The following is a 16758-nucleotide window of genomic DNA, read 5'->3' on the forward strand; positions in this document are numbered from 1 at the left end:
TTTAATGAACATCTAAACTGGAAACATTTTTATACAATTACAAATACAAAAATTAAAAAAAAAGTATGTTAGCTAACTTATTCAATTGTGGTTACATATTACTTTTGTTTCAATATGGTCTTCATAATGAATTATGATTTTTGACTGTATGTTTTTGTTTGTCTTTAGAGCTAAAAAGTTATGCAGTTTTAAAAGTTTTTGATTTTATGTTAAAAACTACTTTTTGTTTCATCACTTGAAGTTTCTTAAAATTCATGCATAGATTTTCTTTAAATATTTTACTATTCATGTTCATTGGCCGCTCATACAGGGGGCAAGGGGCAACTGCCCCCTTGCTTTCAAAAGTAAAGGGGCCTTTTCTCCCCTCACTTTTCAGAGTTAAAAATTAATGATCCATTGAAAAATGATTTTTTAAAGGCTGGATTGATTTATTTTACAAAAATAAAAACTGAAAATTCTAAATAAATGAACTTTTTTCATCTCTTTTAGCCCAATTTTCCAATAATAAAATCAGCTTCAGGGGCTATATTCCCTAACCCCTAGACTTCTTTTGACACCCCCTCTCCCCACTTTTTTGGTGCATCTCTCGCCAAATATATCCCATCTATGTTCATGTTGGAAATTTTTTCTACAGTTAAAGTGTTTTTTCTTTTCTCATTCTCTTACTTTATTTAAAACTGTCTGTTTGTTGACTGGCAGATGTTAAAATAGATTCAAAAATTTTCTTCAAAAATATTTTTGGTGAAGTAGTAAGTCTTCACCAAATTAATTTTGTAAAAATTTAATACTTTAATTAATTTTTCAAAAAATAATTAATTTAATTACTTTTCCAAAAAAAAAAAAAAAAAAATCAGCTTCAGGAGCCATGCCCCCTGCATTTCTTTTAAACCTCCACTTTTTTGGTGCACCAACCACCTATGTTCATGTTGAAAAAATTTTCTGCAGTTAAAGTTTTTTTCTTTTCTCATTAACTTACTTGATAAACTGTTGTTCTTGTCTAAAACTGTCTGTTTATTTACCGGCAGATGTTAAAATAAATTTAAAATTTTTTTTCCAAAAAATTTTTTTTTCAGTAGTAAGTCTATTCTTTAATTAAAAATTAAAATAATATTCACTGTTATTGTATTTTATCTAAAGATGTTTTCTTTTTTACTCATTTGTAGATGCCAAAATAAAAGAGCGGGTCCATAATCACATGGCGGCATCGAGTGAGCTTGAAGCACTGAGACGATCCTACATAAAAGAAAACTCCAACTCTTCTAGCAACGGTCATATAGATGTACAGCAAAAGCCCAACTCTCCGAAACAATTTCAAACTAATGGTGATACTAGCGAAAATGGAGAAAACATTCCCCCATCTCCAACAATACATAACTCTCATACGAGGCAGCCACCTCAGCCAAAATTTGAGACTTTTATGATGACTGGAGATTTAATCATCAAAACTAAAAGCAGCAATGCAGGTTTCATCTTACCAAAAAGCAATATTAAACAATCAGGAGAAAATAGCAACAACACAGAGCGAAATGTAACATCAAATCATGACAGAGGTATGAAATTCAATGTATAATACCTGTATTTATTATCAGCTAATTGTATATTTTATTAGCTTTTGATTAACATTGTACTAATAAGATATTGCACTGTTGGTGTTTTTAGTATTACACCTATCTTTCATTTGCCTAACTTTCTTACATATTTATGCTAATTCTACTGCAGAGGTCAGTTGTATTTTCTTTTACTTTTTCAGGCAAGAAAACACGAAGACAGAGTGTAGCAATAATTTTTACTTTTAATTCAAAAACTAATATAGATACATCAAAAGAAAAAAAAATATATACCCAAAGGACCCTGAAAAGTTAAATAAATTTACTTTTCTGTACGCATGTCAAAATATATAGTAAAGTTTGTGTTTTAGAATGTTATTACCTACCTGTCACTAAAGTAAACGAAATGTTTACTAGTATTTCTGAAAGTCTATGTGGTAAAATAGAAATTTTTTAAACATACAATACAGTTTCATTTATAATAGTTTCATTTTTATTCAATAAGTTGAGTACATTTTTTATAGTGAAACTGTATTTTGATATTTGCTTTAATATTCAGTGCTTCTTTGTTTGTGGAGATCAGCTTAATATTTCTGAGCACATTTTAAATCATAAATTAAACATTGATATTAGTTTATCAGGATTACTTAAACAAAGAAGTAGTGGAGTATATGTCAAGCAATTGATTTTAATATAGACAGTTCATTTTAGAATATTGTGTTACATTCGTATTAAAAATAGCCGCTGTTTTTTTTTTTTTTTTTGGAAGAATTTGTAGTTGTTAAATGTAAAGCTTAGCTTAAAGCTCATTAAATTTGATTGAAAACTTTTAACTAATAATCCTGTATAAATGTTAGTGCTGGGCTGTCAAGCAATATGATAAACTGTAAATTAAAATTTTGATCATTGTTTTTTGATCAGTCAATGTCATAGTATTTACCAGTTCAGAAAAACATCAATGAGAAAAATAACAGAGGCAGAAAGTCTGTATAAAGTAATCTCAGTAAAAACCTAATATTGAAAGTATTTTCATTAAAAATGTACATACAGATGTTAGTGATGCTAAGTATGAAGTATTTTTTAAAAGTATCACTTTCTTGTTATTTTTAACTAGTTTAAAATTGAGTGAATACTTCTTTATTTTGATAAAGGTATTTTTATGCTGTTAATTATCTAAAAAAAAAAGTGAATGAGTATGTTTGTCCCATTGTTAAAATGAGTAATATCAAAAGTTTTACATCTGTATAACAACAAAATTATACCTTTGAAACTCATTTTGTATGTGTTATTTTCAGAAGAAAGTGATTTAAACAGAGGAAGAACAACAAAGCGGGAAGCATCAGACTCTCAAAGCCCTGTAGTTGAAAAGAAGGGCAGCTTTAGTTATGGTGGAAATTTTGTGCGGACTTCTAGAAGTGAAGATTTTTTACAAAAGTCATCTGTTGCTACTGTTAGTATCGACATTGATGATGATATTGCCACATCATTGAACAATCTGTTGGATACTAATAAAGACAATACCTCAACGGATAAAGTCGTTTGGTCTTGCAATACACCTGTAAGTGCCACTGGAAGTGGAGTGCTTCCTAGTCCTTCTAGTTCTGAAAGTTTACCAAATAGCAACTCACTCGAAAGGTTCAGCCAATTTGTACACATTCCTGCTTCTAAAAACAGTACTCATTCTGATGAAAATCTAGTCAGTGACAATCTTAAGACCATGATTACTACATCAAATAGACAGCGTTACGCACCTCGCAGCATCCAGCCAAAGCAAGATGGTGTGACTAATATTATGATCGATGAGAATAAAATTTATGTTCAAGTTTTACCCAATCAAACCGTGTCAGATGAAAACACTATTTGCTTTGCAGCAAACAATAAAATGCAACATAAAAGCTCAAGTGATGAATCACCTACTAACTTAAAAAACATTGAAAATGGCGGCGAACCTCGAACTGATGAATCTTCTCCCGCTGCTGGAGAAAGTAAAAGATGTTATTCACCGGAAGATGAATCTGATGTTGAAAGCCTGAGTAGTTTTCATTACAGTCCAAAAGCTATTGACATGCCCTCAGCTTCTCGTCTTGCTAAGCGTCTTTTCAATCTTGAAGGTTTTAAAAAATCAGATGTTTCAAGGCATCTATGTAAAAAGTAAGTATATGACCCTTTTATAGTATTTAAAATTACAGAAAAAGTTCTTTTACATTATAAAAAATTTCCAATTGATTTGAAATGTAGGCAGTGTCTATTTTATAAAGAAATAACCATTTCACACTTAATCACGCAGCAGGCCTGGATCTCTAAATGTTACCCCCCCCCCCCACAACAAAATCTGTGGGGCCCTTCCCCAGAGGCCAGCAGTGTATATTTGCAATGTTAAAAGGTCTTAGTGCTAGTTTAAAAAAAAAATTGGACTGTTGGGCCCTTAAAGGACGTGGGCCCCCTGCGATACGGGGTCTGCGGTTACGCAGATCTGATCCTGTCACACAGGCTTCAGGATGTATCATTGAAAACCATTTTATTTTGTAGTACAGCATTTAAATATGTGAGGTTAATGGGTGAAAAAACATTTTCACATATCTGCTTATTATTTAAAAAGAAGCAAAGTCAAAATCTAGTAATATATAGCTATATATATATTTTGAAAATCACAGCTATAAATCTCAGTCAGATTATATAGTTATGCGGCTCAACAGTAGGGATTTAAAATATAATATACTGCATTTTTTGACAACTTGTGCTATTTATATTTTATCACTAAGTAAAATTTGGTTATTTTCTTTAAAACAGTTTAATTTGTTTCAGTTGCATCCAATCAGTTAATAGTTAGTAACTTGGCTTGTCAAAGATATAAATTTTCTTCTTGCTTCTCTATTGGTGTTTTACATGCAGAACTTGCAAATAGCATTGATAAATTTCATCCACACTGTAACCCTTAAAGGTTAGGAATATGGAAAAGTTGAATAAGAAATCAGGACCATGCTGATTGCATTAAAAATGAAATTAATCATGGAGTGCAATGAGGACACCATCTTACCATATTTTCACAAAATGTAAGGGATCATAGAAGAACATTCTATAAGAATTAACTTTTCAAATTCTTTTCAAATCAACTTCTAGCCACTCGTTAGTTTTCCTTGAATGCCTTTGAGTGCAATAAATTGAAGTGTTTGGTTCAAAAGGATTAATGATGTTTCTGGAGTTGAATGAAACTAACGGTACTATTTTGAGCAAGAAGGGTTGACTTTTTTTTTGACACCTTGAGTTAAATAGAACCTTTGATTTGTGAGATTCAAATCAAACCTGTAGGCTGCATTTGAGAGAGTTTGCTGTTATAAAGAAATCCACAGTAAAACTGCATTCCAATTCATAGAAGAAATTTCTCAAAGGATTAGTCTGAATTTAGAATTGTTAACTAATATTAGGAGATAAGAGTTTGATATTTATAATTTAATATCATTGCCATATTTGTTGTCCCATGTGTAAAATTAAAGGAAGCAGCTTCACTGATATTCTAAGATTATATTATGTAAGCAACAAGAGGGCTCAAGAAGCATTTTTTTACTTTTGTCTCTGAATGATTTCACCACCAAATTGAGGAATTTTTATGGCGTACTTGGCCCATGTCTGGAACATAGCCATTTCCAGTATTATGATTAAACCATAACCCATCCCAATTAAGGATACAAGGGAGGGGCGATCGACTCTCCCTTGAGGGACTCTGCATCTGCAATTTTCTGAAATTGAAGCTCTGAAACGTAAGTGTAGGTCATCTTTTTTGAACTTAAGGAAATTAATAGGGTTCAAATCTCCCTCCCAAAAACTTTTTGGACTTGAAGTTTTGAAAGGTGTATTTCAGACGATCTTTAATGATGTTAGAAGGATGAATTCTGGGGCTTCCCCCCTTTCCCGGTATTTTGTAAAGTTTAAGCCTTAATGGTGCAGTTGCAGACATTTCAAGTAACGTTAATGGGGGAAAATGAGTTCAGTGATTTTCCTCTGGTAATTTTTCGAAAATTGAAAATTCCAAAAAAACGCAATTTTAGACGAACTTTGATCATGTCAGGAGAAGGGGATTTCGAAACATTTACCCGGAATTACTATGAAAGTTAAGTTCTAAAACGCAATTTTAGAATAACTCTTCAACGGTAAAGGAAAGGAATAGGTTTGGGGACCTCCTGGGATAAATCTCTATATTTTAGCTGTGTCTGATAAAAATAATAATGTGCTTCCTCCTCAACAATTTCTGAATCCACCCATGGCCCATTCAGTACATTTCTGCTTAATGTTTCACCTGAGATGTCTTATACAGCAAACTCTCGATCATCCACAGTCTTTCACACTTAAAAACAAGAATAATAAATTGGCAATGACTACCTACCAGTTTCCTACAATTGACTGAATGTAGATAAATGCACCCATTTTAACTTAACAAGTGAAAAATCTATTTTTAGACATTCATATTTCTTTTTTTTCCCTCCCTTCCAATGACATCTAATTGTCCAAAGTCACCCGAAACCTGACTAGTTGAAGCATGGTTTTAGATCTATGTTCTACGCTACTAATGCACGAAACGAGTGATTGGACTCGTTTTGTTACAAAAAAATCCTTATCTCTCCCGCTATATATTTTGATGTAACCTAGTTTGATCACTTTCTGTTTATCTGTTTACACGATTTGCTTGAGCATGTGTGTAATCTGTTTGCAATAATGAGCAATCCTTGTTTAGCTTTTATGTAAATTTTTTACCAATATTGTTATTGTTTTTAGACAAAGTTTAAATGCATGCAATTGTTATTACTTTCTTCTATATCTAATATATAGAAAAAAGTATTGGATTCGTGCAAATTTTCGAATTTCGAATTTTGACGGATTGGAACGTTTTGAGGTGTGCTGAGTCCATTTCGACTATTTTTGGAAAATGTCTGTCTGTCTGTGTGCATGTGTGTGTGTGATGAGTTTTTTTGTGGCCGCTCTACAGCAAAAACTACCGCATGAAATCGAACGAAATTTGGTACACATATGTGCCCCTATGTGAACTTGTGCCCATTGGATTTTGGCGCGAATTCCTCCAAGGGGGGTGGAGCAATGGGACGTTTTTTGAGTTACGTGTGCTTGATATTCCTCAGGAAGAAACTGGAGGAATCAAATAAAATTTGGGCCATATGTTGCCATTAACAGGAACAGGTGCTGATTCAATTTTGGTGTCAATAACTCAAACGGGGGTTGATCTATAGAACGTTTTTTGTCGTCAATTGTGACTGCTGTATCTCAAGAAATAATGAACGGAATGAAAGAAAAATTTATCGGCAAGTAGCCCTTAGTGGGTATAAGAGCTGATTTTATTTTGTTGTCAACAGCTAAAAAGGGGGGTAGCGCAATCGCTCGTTCTTTTTTTCCATTGTGAGTGCCCTATCTCAAAAAGGAATGCTACGTTCTGGTTGAAATTTGGAATATATGTGAATCCATATGTAAACAAGCTTTGGTTCAATTTTGACGCCAATCGCTCCTAGAGGCGTTGATTTTTTTTTTTGCGAATAAAAATAGCTTTATTAATGCAACAATAAGAAAGATAAATCGTAATAGATTGTTGTAAGCGTATTTCTCGTGATTTTAATTGTATGGAAATGATCGGAAATATTACCTCAATGATTTAAAATTTTTAACTGTTGCCATCTTATGTTTGTTAACAAATAAAATATTTGTAATTAATTCAAGCAAGGCTTTTAAAATACTTTCAATTTTCGCTCTTTGCTTTGCTTTTGCAATAATTCAGACATTGGGATGGTCGTCAAGTTTTTTGCATGTGTAATTTTGTTTTTGTTGGGAATATTGCTTCCTCGTCAAGCATGGGGAGGGATCAGAAAAAAAAAAAAGAAAAATATAGAAGAAATTTTCGTGATAGCCACAACATACTAGTTGATATTTTAAAAGCTGCTGCATACACTTGTGTCTTTTTTTTTTAAATCCATTTTGTGGACTATCGTTTAGTTGTGGTTACAGTGCCACCGTATTCCAGATAACCAGGTGTTGACTGTACTTCTCAATAGTACAATTAATTTCCATTATTTATTATATTTCAAAAAGTAATGATATTGTTTTAAAGAATTTTTAATTGTTCTCTTTTCAAATACCTTTTGTCAACTATTTTATGTTCGGAGCCCAAGACAAAATTAAGCAAGAGTTTTTAATAAAATCAAATCTAAATACTAATTTAAATTCTAATGGTTACTCTCCATGCTAGATTATAAATACTAATTTTATAATCTAGCATGGAGAGTAACCATTGGAAATTATTAAAAAATGACTTCTTGCATTAAATTTAATCTCTCACAATCTTTTTGCTTAAAATTTTCAGTGTTGAATGTGTAATTAAAGATTGTATGAACTTATAATATTGTTATTTCTATCACTAATTTATACCTGAGAGTAAATTAAACATAACTATGCATATTTTGATACATCTTAAAATCACACTTTACATTTTTATTTTAAAGTTTAAATAATTGTGTATCTTGTAGCATTCAACTTCCAAAATTTTTAAGGATACCTGTTTTTTTGGGGGTTTATTCTGTATTCTTTTACTACAAAATTATTTGTTTTTAACTTGATATTTTTGCTCTTGTAACTAATTTTTTATTAATGTTTTGTTTGTTTATTTTTGATTATTTTTGCATACGTTAAAAATATAGTTGCTTTTTTGGATTTTTTCTTTGTGTATTATTTTTATTTTCTTATGAATTGATATTAAGCCTTGATCGCAAATATATCATTTTTATTTTAAAGTTTTGTTGTTTTGGTTTCAAGTTTATGATTAATTACTTTCATTAATGCAGTTTTTTCCCCTTAAAAAAAAAAAAAAAACTCTATTATTAACTGCCCTAAAAAATCTTTTTTTTTTTTTTGAATTGTTATAGTTTATCAAGGGGATAAAATGTTCAGCTATAGCTTTGAATAAAACATTTTCTTTAATAGATACATTAGGACATTTGCTGTTGGTGCTAAATTTGATAAGAGAGAATTGTACCTTTTACTAAGATTTCAAGTTTGCCTAAGAAATAGGTGTGAACAACATTGTGCAACACACATGCGTTTTTGTTTTGTTAAATTTGATTTGCATGAAATTATTTCTGGTAGAAATAATTCCTGGAATCTAAATTTAACTTTTGCAAACTGCGTAGTTTCTCTAGATTAACTGATTGAAATGTTTCGTATTCCTGAGACATTTTTATCATCCCCTTTTTTAACAGTAATGATTTTAGCAGAGTGGTAGCTGAAGAGTATTTGAAATTCTTTGATTTCAATGGAGAGATGCTGGACGTTGCTCTAAGAAAATTTCTAAAGCAGTTTTGCCTTATTGGGGAAACACAAGAAAGAGAACGAGTGCTGGTCCACTTTTCAAAACGTTTCCTGGACTGCAATCCTGGAGCTTTTAAGTCACAAGGTAATATAGAGGGCAGGTTCTTTGCTAAGTACTGTGATCTGTTTAAAACTGATTTGAACATAATTTTATAATTTCCCTTTTTCTTTCATTTATGCATCTGATAGTGCATTTAAGAGTTTTTATAAGTAATCTGTTTGTTTCTGCTATAGGTATTACTATTTTGCCGAAAGTTTACTCTTGAAAATATGACTTCAACATCAATCCTTGCATAGAACTATTTACGTTTGCTCTTAAATTTGCTGCAATTTTGTAGCATTAGAAATTAGTTCTTATTCTCTGAAGCTATTCGTCACTGGGGGAGGGGGAGACTAAAATAGAACTGTTAGTAAATTTACATGTGTTATTTTACCACTTTTACTTTATGCTTGCAAAAATGTTTTCCATCCAATAAATTAAATTGCTGCGACATGTATTTAATTTCTTCAATAAATACATTTTAACTCCCCACTTTTCACTTTTTAAAAAGCCAGACAAGAAAAAAGTATAATTGCTTTAATATATTTTTTTTCAAGGAAAGAAAAAATAATCCTTGCTGATTTTCAATTGCAAATAAATAAAAGAGATAAATCAATAAAATAAAGTAAAATAGAACCTATGTTATACGATCAAAAATAACATTTCTTTATGCATTACACATTGAAATCAGCGTAATAATACAACATTGCTTCCACTGCTTAGCAGTCAGCTTTGTAACAAGAGTAATATTACCATACTAGGCCTGTAGGGACAAAATTGGTTAAATAGAAGATAAACTCAAACTTGTATTTTCAAGTTGTGACTTTATTCATGCAGGGATATGGTGTGTGTAGCAATAATTTCACCTGTGTTACAACTTTTGATGCAAATGTATCTTAAAGCAGGACAAGGGGTCATTCTTTTAAGCTATTCAAATCTCTGACTAATTTGAGAATTACAAAAAATTATTACTTTGGTAGGGTTATGGGCACTTGGAACAGCTTACCAGAAGTGGCTGTAATGAGTAAGGGGGTAGATAGTTTTAAGAGGGCCATTGATCTTCATTGGGGATTGATTCGACCAGCCAAGCTAAACCCAGATCCTGTTACTGGTTGTCACATTTGTATTTGTAAATGTTCTTTATGATTTTATTTTAACATGTTGTGATGATAATCTGAAAAGTTCATCCACATTTCAAATTCTATTTTTATTTTTTAGACCATTTTTGTGACATATTTTCGGCTATGTTGATAAATCCATAGCCTAATTAAATTGTTAAGATTTTAATGTTCGTTTTATAAACTTTTTGATAATTCGCAGTTTTAGGGCTTGAGTACGTCACCTTTGCGATGATTTAGGAATCAATCCATTCCTCCTGTGGGATAAAACAGGCTTCAAACTTTTTTGTGAGGTTGATGAAATTTCAAAAGAATACAAATGAGAAGCCTCATAAACATAAAAGGAAATGATTGCCATTCACTCAGCTTAAAAAACAGGTTAAAAGTTACTGGATTTGTTTGATTCTGACTTTTTAATTTAGCTCATTTCTATTTAGTGGATTTGTTGATTACAAAAATTTAAAAATTCGTCTACTTTTGTTTTGTAACAACAAATGAAGAATTTGTAATGGATAGCCTTCTTTTTACTTCCTTCTACAAAAAAGGAAGTATCATATTCGCTAAAAATTTTTCACTCAATCGACCTTAATTTCCATTTTACTCACCCCCAAATGTATGTGGAGTTTTTTTTTTTCGACTCAACCACACGTGGATAAGTGCCCAAGAACGTATAGATATGCGAAATATCCATAATGACGATTCCGGAGATAATTACAATGAATTTTCTCGTGACGTCTGTATGTACGTACGTATGTGCGTAGGTATGTCGCATAACTCAAGAACAGTAATTCCTAGAAAGTTGAAATTTAGTATGTAGACTCCTAGTGGGGTCTAGTTGTGCACCTCCCCTTTTGGTTGCATTCGGGTGTTTCTAAACAGGTCTTTTGCCCCTTTTTGGGGGGAAATCATTGTTAATTTCGATGTAAACTCAAGTGGTGTTATAATTTGGTGGACACTTGGCGATATATTGCCAGTCTTTTGGTTGCCAAGTTTTGTCGCCCACTTGGAAATAAATTTGGTGTTTTTTTTTTTAATCTGTTTCAATTTGGCCACTGTGGTGATATTTAGATAGCAAACTATTGAATCACATTAAAATTGCCAGTAATGGGGAAGTGACATTAAATTGTTGCGAAAGGAAGTTATGTGATGCACACATCAGCTCGTTATGACAACATTTTCAGTTAGGATGAAAAATCTACAATAAATGAATTACATTATGATGTGAATGCAAGATCTAAATCCTTCTTTTATAAAAGGTTTTGAATTCATTCTTTCTTCTATTCGCTGTGACCTATGTAATGTATTCATAGCAATTAGAAACATTTCTAATTACAAGTCTAAGTATGGCAAAGCTGCTCAATTTTTCAATGATTATTTTCATACATTCAAAATTTTCATTGCTTAACACTATTTCACAATTGTCATCTAAAGTTGATTCTGAATTTTCTTGATAGGTTTCTCATTTTATCTTTTCTTTTTTGTTCTAGATGCAGTACACACACTTACTTGTGCCCTAATGCTCCTAAATACAGATTTGCATGGAGAGGTATTGTTGGTTCTTAATGATAAGTATAAATAAAACCTTTTTCTAAATTGTATGCTCTGTTAAGATTCACACTTCCTTTCTCTTTGGAAAGAAAACAGTGAGATTTTCATTTATGACTTCAAATGTATCTTGAATTTTTAGTTATTTTTATATCACTAGTGTTATCAGGTTCTGCACGTTTTGTCGATGACTATTATATGGATGCAAATGCTCTTTCTTCCAGGATTAAAAAAAAAAAAGTTTTAGGATTTGCACTCTTACAATGATAAATTACTGCAAATGTATTGATGTTGCTTATGAAACATAACATGTGGATAAAATTTAGTGTAGAAGTACTGTAATGATATCAGTTAAAAATGAAACTTATAAGTTAAGGAAGCATAAAATGCCTGCATATTGAATTCAGTAAAATACAAATCCTATTAATTCTCTAACTGATGTGAATATCATAGTTTTGAAAGCATGATTGAGGTGTATGAGTTTTTCTTGTGAAACATATTACATTTATTTTGAATAGTGTTTACACAAAATCAGTTTAGGAAATCTTAGTTTTGATTAATTTTAATTTCTTAATGTTATGCTAGGATTTGTCTTTATAGACATAGAGGAGTTTTGTGGTTTATGCGTACAAAAACAGTGTAGTTGAACAAAAACTAGAGAAATAATTATGCTGAAAATGTAAAACAATACTGTTCTACTAATAACATACATATTCATTTTCAATGCATAAAATTGTTTATAAAACTAATTTTTTGAGAAAATACATTCAGACACCAAAGTCTTGAAAAAAAAAAAATACTCACATATTCATTTCCAATTGATAAAAATACTTAAACTACTTCTGCAGAGGAAACTCTTTGAAAAAAAAAAAAAAAAGACTAAACTAAAAGAAGGAAGGGGGGGGGGGCAGCAACATCTTTGCTTCATTTTTTTTTTTTTTTTTTGTGTACTTTCTAAATGTCAGTTTTCTGATCAAAACTGATCAGGAGTGTGCACTGGAGGGAGGGGGATTGTAGCACAAATTTCACCGATTAGGGGGATGTTTTAGTGTTATTTTTCTCTTTTGGAGGTAGCTCTCCTTTATGGAGGGTGTTTCATGGTATTTGGGGATAGGGGTGCTTTTGCTCTTGAGAGAAGGGGGGGGGGGGGCTTACACTCCTGGATTATTTGTATATGAGTAACATGTATATAATTTCAAACTGCAAAAGAAATTTTATGGTGTTGAGCATATTAATAAAACAATAGTAGCATGCATGTGGGTTTTTTTTTTTTTTTTTTTTTTTCAATTTCTTGTATGGAGGTTAATATGATGCTTAAAAATTATCCCCAGATACCTTATAATTTAGTTTCTCACTGATTATAGCTAAAAGACAATAGCTTTGTGCTGATAACAAATGGATACAAAGATACCAATGAAGCACATAAGTTTAAAATTATTGCATACACCTGTTTTGAGGTTGCAGGAATCCCATTTTTAATGCAGAAGGTGTGAGCCCATGGATGAAAATACTCTTAATAAATGAAGAAGGAAGCTAGGTTTTGCTTGTACAGTCGAATCTTGCTATAACAAGATTCGACTTACGCAAAACGGCTACAACGGGAATTTTTCACGAGTTACAAATTTTAGTGCTAACGCGAATTTCTCGCTCGCAATACGAAAATTTTCGTTAAGGAATCTCTGTGAGTAAGTATCGTTTTTGATACTGGATACTAAATGTTGGCTTCGTGAATGAACTTCATTCCGTTAGCATCACCGAAGTGTAGAAGTTCCCACACCGTATCAGTCGAATCATTGCTTTGTTAGTGTATACAAATGACCACTCCGTATTTTCCATTCAAAATGTGAAAGTTAATTTAACATATTAGTATGTAGGTGTTTCAGCTTAAGCTAGGGAAGAGAAAGTTTCTTAAAATTAAAGAAAAAGTGAAGATCCTTGATGTGCAGGAGAACATTAATATCGATCAGGCGAACTTCACAGCACCAATCATCATCATCTTCAGTTTTTTAGTTATAGAAATTATTATTACTCTATCTATTGTGCAATAGTATATTAGCATTTGTTATTATTATTATTGTATTGTTGTTATATTATTATTATTGCGTACTGTACATACAGTATTGCACTTTGTCTCACTCTCCAATTAATCATTGATTTTGTGCATGATAACAGTATTTTAAATTGAATAACGTAAGTTTTTTTTTCTTAAATGCAGTGTAAATTCAGTTTTTTGTGTGGGAAACGTTTACATATGCTTAAGGAACGGTTTAGAGTAGTCTGAAAAATGTTTACAAGTGTCTAAAATAACTGCTCATGTTGATCAAGAAGTCGTATTCATACCCTTTTTCACAACGGGAAATTTTGACTTACGCGAGGGATCTTGGAACACATCTCTCACATAAGTCAACACTCGACTGTAATCCCACAGCATATATGTCTGCAATATGACAACAATTCAAAGCCTAAAAGGCTTTTGTTAGATGTTCTCTAGTTAATTTAGTTTTACTTAAGATGTGTGTGTATGTGTAATGTATATCTGTACTAATAATAATTAGTGCACAATTTATCATGAGCTATATTGAATTAAGTTGCTTTTTAATTTGCCCTAAATTATTTTCTTTCTGTAAAAATCAATTTATTGCCTATGTTATCCAGAATGTTGGCCGAAGAATGACTTGTGCAGAATTTGTTGAAAATTTAGCCGAGTTGAATGAAGGTGAAAACTTCTCCAAGGAAGTCTTGAAATCTCTGTACCATTCAATCAAAACTGCAGCTCTAGAATGGGCAATGTAAGCGTTTTATGTTTCTTAATTCTGAATTGTGATGAACATTGTTGAAAGTAAGAACTGAGGTTTTCCCCAGTGTCAATTCACTTTCTTTGATATTGGATCTTTTATCTGGCAAGTTACTTTATACTTGGAAAGGTAGAATGTTTTGAATGGGATTTATTGACTGTTAATCTTGCCAAGTTAAAAAAGACAGTATCAAAGAGAAGAAAAAAGAGATTTCTAAATGAATTGAAGAATATTGGATAATCTTACACCTATGATTAACGGAATTGCTACTGAACTTAGTATCCATTACATCTGAACTTTTTTGTAGGTGACAGACTGCCAAGAACGCTATGTCTACCCAACTGGATCGCCTTTTCACATTTATGTTTTGTTAGGATTTTAATTACTTTCTAGCATTTAAAAACCTTATTGTGCATTTTCTATGACAATTCTTTCTTACACAATATTTTCTTTCATGCTAGAAGTTTTGAGATAGTACTTCAAAAGTTTTTGTTGGATGGTTTATGATTATCAACAGGCTGTCATTTAAGGAATCAGAACTGAGCAATATCTCTTCCCTGATCTTTACAAATTGTGAATTCAGCTTCTGGCTATGGAGGGGGTCATTATTGAAAAAAGGGCTACAAATTTATGCTTTGGAGCCACTATTTTGAAATATGGATCCCCAAAATGCAACTTTCTGCTATAGTTGGTTAACTTAAGGAGGGGGTGTGAGTCAGGACCCCATGACAGTCTTTCTGTATCCAGTCGTAGGTCTTTAGGAACATACGTTTTTAACAGGGGCAGAAACAGGGGGAAGGTCATGGGGATCATGACCACCCTAAACTTTCAACACTATTACAACATCCAACACTGTGTTCAAACAATATGAATGAAATGTAAGCGATAGGAGTAATCATTTTAGTTTATTGAAAAGTTTTAAAATTAAACATTTGAAACACTACTTCATTTCACATGCTTATGCAATCAATTTGGTAACGTTTTTGCCCTATAGGTGCATTATCCCTGGCCAATTTGATGTTTTTTATTGACATCCAAGCAATTTCAGAAATTTTTTGCTCCCAAAACCGTATGATTGTAGGGGAGGAGGACGAGAGGGTCATTCCTCAGCGTACCCCCCCTCCCCTAAAATTCTAGTCTGTATCCGCCCTTGATTTTTAAATAATTAATTCATTATGTGTTTTTCTAAAACTAAATTTTTCTTTTTTTTTTAATTATTATTTTTTAAATTATAATATGTATTGAGAATTTATCCTTTGTTTCCCCATTGAATGCTAAATTCGCTAATTAAAGCAAATGGAACGTGTTTTAGAAAGCATTTTAGAATATCATCGGTGGTTCAGATAAGCATTATTTGCAACACATAAACAAATATATTGCAAATCTAATTAATCACTGAACTGGAAAAAATAAATTACAACAAAAGCATAAAAGGAAATAAAAGAATTTGCCTGAAAGAGATCTTCACTCATGATTCTTTGAACACTTGAAAGATAAAATAAGAAATAACAATGTTAAATTGCACAAAAAATACAGATTACTGCAGAAACTTTTTTCAGGGTTACAAGGAACCGCTTTTTCAATGCAAAATAAGTGTTGGATGTCTTTTTATCCATAAGCTCACTTATTTTGCGCTGAAAAAGGGGTTCCTTGTAACCCCAAAACAAGTCTAGTAATCTGCGATTTTTGTGAAATTTAACATTGTTATTTCTTATTTTACTTTTCAAGCACACTTTACAAGCCCAAAGGTATTTATTTAACTTTACTTGAAAGATGACGCAAAAGAGAGACTTGGGGAGAAAAAAAACCCTTGACAACTGCAGGCAGTGGATCACATGGCTCCCTAATCCATAAGGAACTCAGCCAGTTGCGTGACTTACTGTGAATTACCAGACACATTGAGCACTGATTTTTTTTTAATGCACATGGCAACCTCAGGTTCAAACTGGATCTTCGTCTTTCTTTAAAGTATGAGGATTGTGTACCATGAAGAACACGAAAGCTCTTGGCAGGTTTAGCTGAAAGTTTTAAATGCACAGTTAAGTGGGATATGTCGTTTACAGGGTTGCCAACTGTTCGGCATTTTTGGAGTTGCTCCACAAAAATGGCAAGACTCCGCGGCTCTGCAAAGAAGTTCTTTTGCTTCACATTTCCCGGCAGAAAGTTTTCAAGCTTAAATTTTGCTATTTTATCATAACAAACATGTAAATATGGGAAAATAAAGATGCTTGTACTCAAAGATTGAAATAGTGTTTAAAACTGTTTTGTTAACTTAAAAATTATTATTTTTATACTCGTGCTTTGAATGATTTATTAAAGCTATTAAACAATTTTAGATATGTGGTGTAAGTTGT

General features: G+C 31.8%; 1 protein-coding gene across 1 annotated transcript in view; it reads left to right on the plus strand.

Annotated features, from left to right (window-relative positions):
* LOC129233551 (PH and SEC7 domain-containing protein-like) overlaps window positions 1-16758 on the plus strand; it is a gene marked incomplete at its 3' end in the record, with an annotated part of 119670 nt that overhangs the window by 78813 nt on the left and 24099 nt on the right. The window contains exons 4-8 of the mRNA XM_054867561.1: window positions 1164-1550; window positions 2843-3698; window positions 8798-8991; window positions 11552-11610; window positions 14265-14398. Coding sequence (XP_054723536.1) covers window positions 1164-1550; window positions 2843-3698; window positions 8798-8991; window positions 11552-11610; window positions 14265-14398 — 1630 coding nt within the window. The remainder of the gene's footprint in view (window positions 1-1163; window positions 1551-2842; window positions 3699-8797; window positions 8992-11551; window positions 11611-14264; window positions 14399-16758) is intronic.

This window comes from Uloborus diversus, unplaced genomic scaffold (assembly GCF_026930045.1).
Source record: "Uloborus diversus isolate 005 unplaced genomic scaffold, Udiv.v.3.1 scaffold_518, whole genome shotgun sequence".
In the NCBI taxonomy this organism is placed as follows: Eukaryota; Metazoa; Arthropoda; class Arachnida; order Araneae; family Uloboridae; genus Uloborus; species Uloborus diversus.